The sequence below is a fragment of the Ranitomeya imitator genome, chromosome 2 (assembly GCF_032444005.1).
Source record: "Ranitomeya imitator isolate aRanImi1 chromosome 2, aRanImi1.pri, whole genome shotgun sequence".
NCBI classification, from domain to species: domain Eukaryota; kingdom Metazoa; phylum Chordata; class Amphibia; order Anura; family Dendrobatidae; genus Ranitomeya; species Ranitomeya imitator.
Window position 1 is genome coordinate 76,796,424 of NC_091283.1, and position 13,624 is coordinate 76,810,047.

Consider the following 13,624-nt stretch of genomic DNA (forward strand, 5'->3'; position numbering starts at 1 on the left):
TACTATATGTACTATATAGGGGCTGCATTATACTCTATCATGGACTATTGGCTGTGTGATATACTGTATGTACTATATGGGGGCTGCATTATACTCTATTGAGGATTAGAGGGGTTCATTATAATAAGTGTACTATATGAGGCTTCATTATACTGTATGCGGCTGCATTATACTCTAAAGGGCATGCATTATAATATATGGGGGCTGCATTATACTATATGGAGGCTGCATTATACTCTATTGAGGACTATGGAGTTCATTATACTAAGTGTACTATATGGGGCTGCATTATACTGTATGGGGCTGCATTATACTTTATGGAGCTGCATTATACTCTATGGGGGGTGTATTATACTCTATGGAGGCTGCATGATACTATATGGGGGTTACATTATACTATATAGGGGCTGTATTATACCCTCTTGAGGATTATGGGGTTCATTACACTAAGTGTACTACATGGAGCTGCATTATACTGTATGGGGCTGCATTGCACGGTATGGGCCTGCATTATACGGGATGGTACATGACAAAAACACCTGGAGTGAATAATCCAAGAAAAGAAGTACTTAAAAAGCTTTTAACTATATTAAATTACAAAAAGGCACAAATCAACAGGATAGTATTATGACAAAAATTGTTTCTACAGAGAGGGATTAGTAACAACAGAGATGTGTGGGTCATGGATACAAAATATATGTAATGAGGTGGGTACAGCATTAATTATCATATTACATTATAAGTTGCTAGTGCTACAATGAACAAACATTTGCATGGTTTTGTATCAATATACCAGTCCTAAAATTACAAAAATGCGCAAAGTGCTATGTGCTAATATGGTACCATGCTGCCATCTATCCAATGCTATGTATCTACGCTCTTACCCATTATCCCTCTTCAGGACTCCACACGTGTAGCCCCAACGCGCGTTTTTGCAATGGCTTCTTCGGGGGGCCGAAGAGGGATAAAAATCATGGTTATTCCACAAAATATTGATTTCTGAACTCTTCCTGAGTTAAAACATTAGAATTGTTGTTTCTAAATGATTATGAACTTGTTTTCTGTGCATTACTTGAGGTCTGAAAACATTGTTTGTTTGTTTTTTTTATTTTTGACCATTTCTCCTTTTCAGAAAAAAAATACAAAATATATTGCTTTGACATTTGGAGACATGTTGTCAGAAGTTTATAGAATAAAGGAACAATTTATATTTTACTCAAAAATATACCTATAGAGAGAAAAATCAGACAAACTTAACATTTTGCAGTGGTCTCTTAATTATTGCCAGAGCTGTATAACAAAATATTGAGATGAACTTTTGTTAATGACCAAATATTTATTTTCCACCATAAATTGCAAAATAAATCTTGCCAAATTAGACAAGGTGATTTTCTGGATTTGTTTTCTCATTTTGACTCTCATAGGTGTGGTCTATCTATGATGTCAATTACAGGCCTCTCTCATCTTTTAAGTGGAAGAACTTGCACAATTGTTGGCTGACTAAATACTTTTTTCCCCACTGTATTTTATGATTACATGCTGATATTTAGGTTCATGGTGCCATTTAAGCATTTACTGTATCTTTTTAGGATATGATGGTCTGATGTTCTAGTGTACTGTCACTGTTTACATGTTCCATGTGTGACAGGGAATACAGTACCCCTGTCCTTTTTTCAGTATTTTTTTTTTTCATTTTCTATATTATAATTTTTATTAGCACTATTATTTTATCACTATTGATCGTGTTGCTCCTTCTATATTGTTATGGGTTTATAAGTCAATGTTCACAGACACATCAATGGATCTGTTTTGACTCGCCTTTATAACGTCTGAGATTGTTGACACAGAGCTAATATTCAATCCATGGCGAAACCTGATGAACGCCATTATGGGCAGTGCCATTTAACAAGCATTATTGGCGAATATAGTGATGAATTGGGAAATAAATCAAAGTTTCTCCTTACTTTGGAGACCAAATTGCAGAACAAAGTAGAGCTAGCCATACACATGCGGTAGGTGTCGTCCAACCGTTCATGTGTTTTCAATGATAATAATAATTAATATAATAATATTCTAATATTTAACTTTAAACTGCCCAACACTTACCTTCCCAACATCAACAGATTTTAATATAATGTGTAGGGGGGCCTTAAACCTCCCCCGCTATACACAATAGATAGCTGTCAGTTGAATGATAAATCTGGTAGGATGGCTCAGTTGTTCTTCTTGAGCTACTCATCATTCCATGGGACTTCCACCAGGACCCGCCTTATTGTTAATGTGCATATTGCAGAATAAAATGTTTCGCTATGCTTCCTCAGGGTTTACATAATGAAATTGGCCACATTCTTGTGTACGTTATTTATTTTACAAAATTGTGAGCTCAGTTGTAAGAAATTAGCTTTTCATATCCAAGATGTTTGCTTTAGTTTTTTATGGACTTATTCTGTATTTGCAGATTCAACCTCATTTTGGAAACAGAAAGCAGTTATTGATGGAAAAAATTATGTTGGAAAACTACTCTTCACCGACATTCCAGCCTTATCAGAAATTACAGTATGCTTGGATATATTTTATAGAAATAATGCCTATTCAACTGCATTTTCTTACTGTGTTCGAAATGAAAAAATCCCTGAGATCAGTCTTAGTAGGCACATCAATAAGCTTGAAATACGCATCCTGGGAAAGTTGTATAATGTACACACAGTCTTGAATCAAAATATTTGGCATACCGTATGTTTAATGTGGAAGGAGCAAACAAATCTGCTGGAGGTTTACGTGAATGAGACACGTGTCTTTAGTGCTACCACTGAACAGAGAAAGATAATGGGCAATGGAAGTCTTGTTTTGGGAGCTCAACATACCAGTAGTAGAGGTCAGATCCAAATAAATGCTAGTACCACCATGTCCGGAGATATATACAACTATCAAATGTGGAACTATACAAGGTCTCAAGAAAAACTACTTAACTGTATGGAAGGAAATTTAATCAGCTGGACAAAAGAGGATTGGGATTTTAGAAAACTTTCCAAGGACGTGCAACTGCGCTGTGGTGAGTAACATGCTCAACGAAAAAGTTCTAACATTAACCCTTCTGATGTAGGATTTTCATGTACATCCTATGTTTGGTGCGGGTGAATGAAATGGGCTCATTCATACATGGCGGTTGGTGGCTGTATTATACAATCGGCATTGGTGTCTAGTGGCAGGGTTCAATGTCAGCTCCGATTGCTTTTGTTTAACCATACAGATGCTACTGTCATTCACTGACCTCAGCATTTGAATGGTCTTGTTGGGTGCGATGGCTCATCAGAGGTGCCAAGATTGTGGGATGCCGATATGTTACCCTGGAAGCCTCTTGAAAACCTTTGTCTTTGCCACGTTGGTATTTCCATGAAGCTCAGAAAACAGATTGACTTCATAGCAGATTGTCATATTTACTACTATATATTGCATTTACTATACACAAGGGAAAGCAGATCTATTCTCAGAGGTGTATATAAAATCTAGAATCAATATAAGATTTTTTTTTTACACCATTTAGAGATTAACTAAAAAAAAAAAGAAAGATGCAGATCTAGTAAGATGGGAGCAAGGGATCATGCAGAAATCTGTGGATCTTGGTTCAGGTCTCCCGACAGATATTTCTATTTCTACGAAGATGTGACACTTGGGTCGGGGGACCCATGGACAGTCCATGCATTGTGGTTCATGATGGGACTGAGATCCACGGACGTCTGCATGAGCATATAGGCAAACACCATACAGAAAAAAAAGTGAAAAGCTTGAATGGGAGCCGAACCCCTGAATTGCATATATAAAATGGTTATAGGAGGGAGGAGATGATTTGAAGGGGTAAATATGGGGAAAGTGGAGTAGATTTAAAAACCCAGTGATCTCTTGAGGAGGTCAAGAGGCTTTGATCAGTGTTTGTGTACAGAAGTTTGGAAATTTGGAGAGAAATGAAATGGAACTGAAGGAACTATGAAACTTTTAATTTTTCACATGGATACAGAAATGCATGGATACAGAAATGATTCATGGCCTGGGGTGGCCTGCTATAACTCTCTCTAGAGAGACACTTACAATACATGCTTAACACAAACATTAACTTTGATGAATGGATGGATTCAATATTCAGACAAGAAAAAAGAGATTAGCACTATTAGGATTTTGTCCACTTAGTGGTGTTAGTGGTCAAGGGTCTATGCAGAAAGTGAAAAGAAATTGAAACCATTAAAGGTACCGTCACACTGAACGATATCGCTAGCGATCCGTGACGTTGCAGCGTCCTGGCTAGCGATATCTTTCAGTTAGACACGCAGCAGCGATCAGGATCCTGCTGTGATGTCGTTGGTCGCTGCAGAAAGTCCAGCACTTTATTTCGTCGCTGGACTTCCTGCTGACATCGCTGAATCGGCGTGTGTGACGCCGATTCAGCAATGTCTTCACTGGTAACCAGGGTAAACATCGGGTTACTAAGCGCAGGGCTGCGCTTAGTAACCCGATGTTTACCCTGGTTACCAGCGCAAAAGTAAAAAAAAAACAAACACTACATACTTACCTTCCGCTGTCTGTCCCCGGCGCTGTGCTTCTGCACTGGCTGTCAGCGCCGGCCAGTCGGAAAGCAGAGCAGTGACGTCACCGCTCTGCTTTCCGGCCGCTGTGCTCACAGCCAGTGCAGGAAAGCACAGCGCCGGGGACAGACAGCGGAAGGTAAGTATGTAGTGTTTTTTTTTTTTACTTTTACGCTGGTAACCAGGGTAAACATCGGGTTACTAAGCGCGGCCCTGCGCTTAGTAACCCGATGTTTACCCTGGTTACCGGCATCGTTGGTCGCTGGAGAGCGGTCTGTGTGACAGCTCTCCAGCGACCAAACAGCGACGCTGCAGCGATCGACATCGTTGTCGGTATCGCAGTAGCGTCGCTTAGTGTGACGGTACCTTAAGGCTGCCGTCACACTATCTGTATTTGGTCAGTATTTTACATCAGTATTTGTAAGCCAAAACCAGGAGTGGAACAATTAGAGGAAAAGTATAATAGAAACATATGCACCACTTCTGAATTTATCACCCACTCCTGGTTTTAGCTTACAAATACTGATGTAAAATACTGACCAAATACTGCTAGTGTGACGGCAGCCTAACAGTCATAAATGGTTAAAGGTTTGGAACCCCGTCCTGAGGATATGGGGGTATTGTGGAAATGCAGACAGTTGGCTGCAGGCCCAGTGTTTTCATGGTATAAATTAATAAGAACATATGTTTTACAGAATATGAATAATTAAATTAAGGTTTATGTAAAAAAATAAGTTTTTGGTAACAGATACACCAATAGTTCTGCCTTAACAGATGGAATCCTTAATATTTTATAAATGACAAATGAGCTGGAATCACTAATAATTAATTCACATAAAATACTCCCGTGGTGGGAGGTGGCAGGAAATTTACTTACACATTTATTATTTTCAGCTGCATAGTCCTCATTTAATGGTGTAATTCAGTGCCCAGTTAATGCTATAGTTCTCAAACAAGGCAACTATTAAAGCGGTAGGAACAGATATGTATATGGACTTGGCGATGTAAGTCCCGAGAGAAAGTGCACCAGGAATGATATGTTACTGAGATGGTTTTACTTTGACTGTATTTTGGGTCCGGTCAGCTCTCTCTCCATCTGCTTCTCCTCCCTTTCCCCTTACCATATACTGCAACTGACAGCTGCAACCTGATCACTCAGTGAGTAAATAAAGTAATTCTTGCAAAGTTTGTTGAAATGACATAGACCATTTAGAGAACAATTTTCAGTGTATATAAATATATATTTTTGACACCTTTCAATGTATTTTCTTTTCTTTAAAGCAGCAAATGCTGCAGTTACACCGCCTCCGACAACAAGTACAACGACTCTGACCACAACGCTTGGTATGTATCATCTGCATGTTCCCCTTTATTCAGAAACTTGATAGTGGCTATAGGTTTGTCCTTATTTTAGGTCATTAATGGTGGTAAGCTATAGCTTGATGCTTCTGGACCTCAAAGTAAGATCTACAGTATGACATAGCCCCCCTAACTATACTTATAGGTCAGGGTATACTCCCTGGGAAAAGGTAGGTGAATTAGCTTTCCTCCAAGAGGCAGATAGCTGTCCCTCTAGTGCCACCATGTCCTGCCCCTTTAGTAGCCTTGCCTCATGACTTAGGATATTTAGTGAACCAGAGTCTACACCTAAAGTAAAATATCTCCATAGGTAGACATGGCAAGACTTATAAAAGGGTCAAATATTAACCTTTTAGGCTAGGTACCGTCAGTATATGGCCTAGCGAGCCAGGATTCATCCTCTTGGAGAAGAGCTAATTTGTGCCCTAGGAATTAGCACAGACATATCAACAGTATATTAACCCACAGCGCAGACTCCAGACCTGACAATGTCCATTTTGTTAAAGTGTGAATTCAGTCAGAAATAAACAGAGAAATGTATTTTGTGTCCAGGTGCAACAACCTCTACCAGAACGCCAGCACCTGAAATTTCAGTGGTCACTGAGAGCTTTCCTGTGGCCACTGAAAGTCTTACTTCGGTAACAATCACTCCTGGAATTTTCGTCACATCCGTAACTCAAAAGGAGACATCTAGCAGCAATTCCAGAGAAAATTCCACATCTAAGCAGCCTAGTACTCTGCCGTCAAGTCCGTCAGGGGAATCTGGCCTCTCTACTAAAGTCTCAACTACCGAGTCATTACCTGGAAATGACCTACTAACTAATTCTAGTATCAATTTACCAACTGGCATTAACGCATCCACGACAGGTAATATATCCACATATCATAGTCCACCAGGACTGAGAACAACCTCTGCCGTGCCAATTTCATCTTGGGAAAGTACCACAACTATACAGCAAACGCCAACTGATGCGAAGACCACTCCAGGTAATAATCCAACGTTTGCTTCTGTTGTCCCCTTTTATTTCACAGTGTCGTTAGGGTTATCAACAATTAAAGCTATAGATGTCTGTAACATCCCATGACTGTCGAATTAATCTTTGGTCACAATTTATTCAGTGTGTATGCCATGGATATGTGTTGCAAAATGCTTCTGACATACTGTATATGCTAAAAGTGCTTATACATTATCCTTCTAAAAGTGCTTATAACATATGATTGCTAAGGATACATTGGATGGTACCACACTAATCCAAGAATGGAAATGCCAAAGTTCCATTAGTACTACTACTTTTATGGTACAGACAGAGGTAGCGGTCCCACCAGTCCAATAGAAGTAAATTAAGCAATGGTCATACCGTGGGTACAGAAAGTATTCAGACCCTGTTAGGGTTGGCGGAACGCACAGAGTATATATATATATGCATTAATAGGTGCGTTCGCAACCCGGGGTCCACCATGCAGGAGAGCAACCTGCTGCTGGCAAATGGCGGCGCTATATGGCAGTATAAGCGATCTCTGTTAACTCCACAGATTCTTTAGAAACAAGATGCTGTGCCCTGTTAACCTCACAGAGGTACACAGCTACCAAACAGAGCAAAACTGTGGTCATGCAGTCAGAGAAACAGGCAAACAACTCCTCACCAGAGGTGCCGGTATTCTAGTGGCTTATTTCAGCCAAGACCCTGAATACACACATACAAACTCCTCACCGGAGGTGCCGGTATTCTAGGGGCTTATTTCAGGCAAACCCCAACCACATCCAGACATGACCACACTGGCACTGAGCTCATAGACTTTGGTTTGATACTAGCGCATAGCCGTGCGGCCATGCAAACCTTTTATAGCTGTAGCAGACAAAGACCTTCCAAGTGGTCCAATAGGAGCTGCCACAGGGCCTGAGCGTGTGACCCCCGACCTCCAATGAGAGGTCCTCCCGAGGGCATGCTCAGTTTGTGCAAAGCGGGACTTAGTCCCAGAAAAGCCTGCGCACCGCTGACCAGTGCTGGCTAAAAAAACAGAACCTGGAAAGGCAGCAGTAAGCCTTAGCACAGTATCAGGCCGAGCGAGACGCTGGGACCGACGTCTCCGCTGAGCAGGCTCCACTGTGGCTGAAGCAGAATGGGAGACCACAGCGGACATGGCTCGAGATTCCCCTTGTGCAGCGGTGGGAACTCGACTCCTAACAGACCCCTTTAAATTTTTCACTCTTGTTTCATTGCAGCCATTTGGTAAATTAAAAAAAGATCATTTTTTGTCTCATTAACGTACACTCTGCATCCCATCTTGGCTGAAAAAAAAAAACAGAAATGTAGAAATTTTTGCAAATTTATTAAAAAAGAAAAACCTGAAATATCACATGGTCATAAGTATTTAGATCCTTTGCTCAGTATTGAGTAGAAGCATCCTTTTGAGCTATTACAGCCATGAGTCTTCTTGGAATGATTCAACAAGTTTTTCACACCTGGTTTTGGATATCCTTTGCCATTCTTCCTTGCAGATCCTCTCCAGTTCCATCAAGTTGGATGGTGAACGTTGGTGGACAGCTATTTTCAGGTCTCTCCAGAGATGTTCAGTTGGGTTTAGGTCAGGGCTCTGGCTGGGCCAGTCAAGAATTCTCAAGTATGGATGTAATCCCCTATCCACAGGATAGGGGACAATTTCCTGTTCCCTGGGGGTCTGACCTCTACTGTATTCCAAGAACTGGGTCTCTGACAATCACTGTGTGACTGGAGCGATGGTTGATCATGCGCACTACCACTCCATTCATTCTTAATGAGACAGGCGGAGAAAGCCACGCACTGTGTGTCTAGATGATGTTTGAATGTGTTGAAGACTTATTTGTATGGGCTTTTTTAATTTGTCGGTATGGTTGTGATGATTTCCAAAATGTTATGGTTAACTATCATTCATGATTGATAAATCATACAATCCCATAGATGTTAGTTGTACCTAAGACACATGTCTTATTCGTTTTAATGACTAAGCGTTATTTTCAGATCCGCAGGTTGTAAGTACAACAAAAACAACTACCATCTTCACACAACCTGATAAAATATCTGAGCCAATAATTGGAACAACTCAGGTTGTGATTACATCTCCAACAACCACGGTCATCACACCATCAAGATCTTCATCAGCCACTAAATCCTCTACTGAAATCCATTCTACCTCAAATGTGGTTACTCCTAGTAGTCAGCCACCTACTACTCCACCAACTACTCTTAGCAGAGGGACAGAATCACTAGTTTCACAATCAGGAACCACAAACATCACTTCTGCTACCGGCAATAAACCAAACAAAGGTAAGTGTTAGAGAACCAGTACTGTAGACATTAGGAAACAGACCATATATATTATCTCCAACATTTCACTTCAGTGAAACTTTCAACTAAGCTGTTGCGAATCTTGCGATGTATCTGACAATGGACTTCCTTATTGTTTCCAGTAAAAACCAGTACAACAATGAATGCGGCTCTGGTATGAGTTACAAACTGGATATAATTAGTGAAGTGGGTGTTGATGATAATGTATGTTCTTGAGATTTGGCTCTAGAAATTGGTGCTATGTAGAACTTCTGTGTATAGTTATATGTGCTAGATGGCACTTCTGAGAAATGTTTAGGTTGGAGAGTAAAACGTTTTCTTTGGCTTATGGCCATTTTATAAAACTATAGTTATCTGATAATTATTTTCAGCTAATATACTTATGACTAATATTGTAACTCATCTACTGTGGAATACAAAGCCTGTTTTTCTGCTTATATTGGACTAATATTGTTATGAAAAAATGACAAATAAATGATAAATCTAAACACTCTATAAAAACATGAAGAAGTGAAGAAGTATAAACTCATCTCTCTCCCCCACAGTTCTGCACCGCCTTATATCTCCTCTCTAATCCCTGTCTATCGCCCTACACGTGCCCTCCGTTCTACAAATTACCTAACAACTAACATCCCTCGTAATCCGAACCTCGCACCTCCGTCTCCAAGACTTCTCTCGTGCTTCGCCAGCTCTCTGGAATGCACTTCCCCAGTCGATCAGACTGATACCTAGCCCCGACCTATTCAAGCGCGCTTTAAAAACCCATCTCTTCAAACAAGCCTACCACATCAACTACTCAGTAAACTAACTTTGTCCTGTTCCCTCCTTCCAAATATTATCTGCATCTGAATCTGCACCCTACTATTCATCTGTCTCCACACCCTCCATGCACACGATAACTGCACTTGATACTTGACTATTGCACTTAAACACTCGGGCTGATGACCGGATCATGCAGCTTTATATGAAAATCCCTATTTATTATAATTGCCAGACCTGAAATAACAAGCACTTTTCACCTATCGTGTCCCCCCATTTCCTTGTAGATTGTAAGCTTGCGAGCAGGGACCTCACCCCTAATGTCACTGTTTAAATTGTCTTAACTTGTACTGAATTTATTGTCCCCGCTTAATTGTAAAGTGCTGCGGAATATGTTGGTGCTATATAAATTAAAATTATTATTAATTAGAATGTAAATCTATTTTCCCTCAGTCCCATAAGCAGCACAGAATATGGTGACTTTCTCCACCCTGCGAGTTGATGGGACTGGTGGAATTTTTGGTTGACCACTGAACACTATATACGTGCCCCGAACTCAGACCTTTTGGGTATTTTAAACAATTTTTATTTTATGGACTAAGAATATTATAGGGAGGAAGTTTTTCTGCTGCCGATGGCACTAAGAAAATATGTTATTCAGTCTGCTCAACACTTGGCAAATTGGGCAGAACAAACTTTTATTTTTATTTTACTAGGGACTTTGGAAAAGGGTTGTCCAGTATATATATACGGTATATAAAGATAGATGTAGTACCTGTCCTACATGGATTGGATATTTATTTTAATCAGACGCTACAAGATGCAAAAGTGGGGTCTACTAGGTTGTTCCATACCCATTCTTTTGCAGTATGACATATCCTGTTCAGATGGTGGTCTCCTCCTGGCAAATGTAGTGGAAAAACACTCAACGAACGTCACAAATGTCATATAAACACAAACACAGGACATTAAGACTGAGATTCACTAGTATACAATACAACATAATTATTGATTTATGAAATCAAGTTAGCAAACCATACCAACTCACGACTGTGAAGTAGGGAAAGCAACGGTAAACGCTTCAGCTATATAAAACCAAGTTTTATTAATACACAAACATTTACCTTGATGCATCTTCTACACTGTGGCTGGCCTCCATGGGCTTTTCTTGTCATTCCTTCCCTTACATTGTGAAGCATCGTTGCTATTGATTTTTAATTTCATTGCTATTATGTTTGTTTATTAATAAAATTTGGTTTTACATACTTAAAGTGTTTACCGCTGCTCACCCTACTTGACAGTCGTGAATTGGTATGGTTTGCTAAGTTGATTAGATAGTCTAATAGTAACACTCAATTTTGTGCTACGGATCTTACCTTTATGATTTAATATTTGTTGATTTGTGTATTACAAACTTATAATTTTTCTCTACCCATACGATTTATTTTTAGTTACTTTCTACTTTGTTCAAATAACATTCACAAACTCAAGCATGGATGCGATTGATGAAGATATAGCTTCTGGCTTTATACACAGCATGGTAAGCAAAAAGAATTAAGAGAAATACATGGATACTTGGACAGTACATCTCCCTTTTAGCTGTGTTTCTGTAGAACCAATATGCAACCTGTAATTATTTCAATATAAACATCAATCCTGACACCTCAATATATTCAGCTCCCCTTTACCACTTTAACATTGTAAGCACAGTGCCCCCAAACAATGCCAAAGATTCTCCATGATTGTAAGTGACAGTGCTCTCCTAATGTGCTCACGACAACCTTATGCATAGCGCCATTGTGTGCCAAATAAAATCCAGCCCTCAGTGCCCCTAGTACAATGCCATTCACAGTGACGGTGTAATATAATGCATACACTTCTTCCACCTTCATAGGGTGTTGTCCTTGCCCAATATACAGTATATATACGGTATATATATATATACATATATACAGTGGGTGAATGAGCACATCACCAATTTATACCCAATATATACAGTGGGTGAATGAGCACATCACCAATTTTCTAAGTAAATATATTTCTAACGGTGCTATTGACATGACACTCAATCCACACAAGCAAAGACATCATCCATAGATGCCCATAAATTAAGTTATGTTCAATAATGAAAAATTAAAGAGAAAAAGTATTGAACATGCGTACTGAAATGTAATTAATACTTCGTAAAAAAGCCGCATGCGTGGTGCCCGGCAGCCATTTTCCCAGAGTTCTCTGCATAGTAAACCATGTAAGTGTCGGGATGGCTCTGGGCTTTCACAAAACGTCGGCAGAGCCCCCGCACCACCGAACACCCACAGGGGCGCACTTCCGAACACCCCCTCATCCCAGCCTGCGGCCTGCAGCAACGCTCCACTCTTGCCTCCTCCAGCAGTGACCCCGCTTCACCGCGGCCACCATCCCCTGGTAAGCAATAAGACACATGGATTATAAGAAGAACCGCCATTTTCTTAAAAAAACTTTTTTCTTCCTATTTTTCTCCTCAAAATTTGTCTTACAATCCGTCACTTCTTAAAGTCCACAAAATACAGTATATTTTTCTTTAAAACGAATGTACCGGCAGGTTTCTCTGTAGCTCTCCACAGGCGGTCCTTGACTCTTGGACAACTCTTTTCACTCCTCTGTGTGATATCTTGTGTGGAGCACCTGGTCGTGCCTGGGGTCATGACTTTCCATGACTTTTTACACTTCTATTTCTTCATGTGTTCAATACTTTTTTCCTGTGTCGTTTACCGTTCTTACACATAACTTAATTTATGGACATCTATAGTTTGGTTTCTCTGTCTGTGTGGATTGGATGGGTTGTTACCGACATCTGGCGAGAAATTCATGACAATAGAACTTTTAGAGATATATTTATTTAGAAAATTGGTGACCTGTTTAATCTTCAGTTCACCCTCCATGTGAATATATAGTTTGTTTTGTTCTTATTTTTTGCCAAGAATTTGGACTACATAGAAAAACAAAGCAATCACTGTAGAGCATTGACTTTATAATGCATATATGTAATATTTCTCTTTTAGATGGATCAGCTTTTTAACAACACAGATTTTGCTGCCGTCGGAGTTACTGTATCTGACACTGCGAGGTATGTGATGTCTTTAGCGTTAAACGAGCAATGTCAGCTCTAGCCCATCCTTCCCTTCATTCTTCGCCTTGATACAGTGGGCACCTCCTTGGAAGAGTCAGAGGACAATGATTTTCCACATAGGTGCTGGTAGAAGAGGTGGGCGGCATCTTACAGACATTTATCCTGTGTTGGGAATATCTCATTAACAGTAGCATAATGTACAATAAAACAAATTACCGTATATAGTGGTACCGTGTGAGCCAGAAAAATGTAAGTAAATACTTTTATGCCAAAAAAGACAAAGATATTCTAGGAGTGATATGATACTTTTATTGGCTAAAAAAAAAATTATCCAGCGTACAGGGGGTTCCTTCATCTGGCGAGTTATCAAATGAATGACTGATATAAGAACATAAATATTTGGAACATCTTATACGCTCTTGTCAGTCACTTATTTGTAAACTTGTCGGATGAAGGGGGCTCTGTGCCCCAAAAGATAGCAAATATAACTATTT

General features: G+C 39.8%; 1 protein-coding gene across 2 annotated transcripts in view; it reads left to right on the top strand.

Moving 5' to 3' along the window:
* The window catches only part of ADGRG4 (adhesion G protein-coupled receptor G4), a 145,193-nt gene that overhangs the window by 42,722 nt on the left and 88,847 nt on the right, over positions 1-13,624 (top strand). Inside the window, exons 3-8 of one of the 2 annotated variants that reach the window (XM_069746998.1) lie at positions 2,459-3,052; positions 5,859-5,921; positions 6,489-6,923; positions 8,936-9,241; positions 11,473-11,561; positions 13,063-13,127. In XM_069746998.1, coding sequence (XP_069603099.1) covers positions 2,459-3,052; positions 5,859-5,921; positions 6,489-6,923; positions 8,936-9,241; positions 11,473-11,561; positions 13,063-13,127 — 1,552 coding nt within the window. The remainder of the gene's footprint in view (positions 1-2,458; positions 3,053-5,858; positions 5,922-6,488; positions 6,924-8,935; positions 9,242-11,472; positions 11,562-13,062; positions 13,128-13,624) is intronic. The other variant, XM_069746999.1, reaches the window with a different exon arrangement.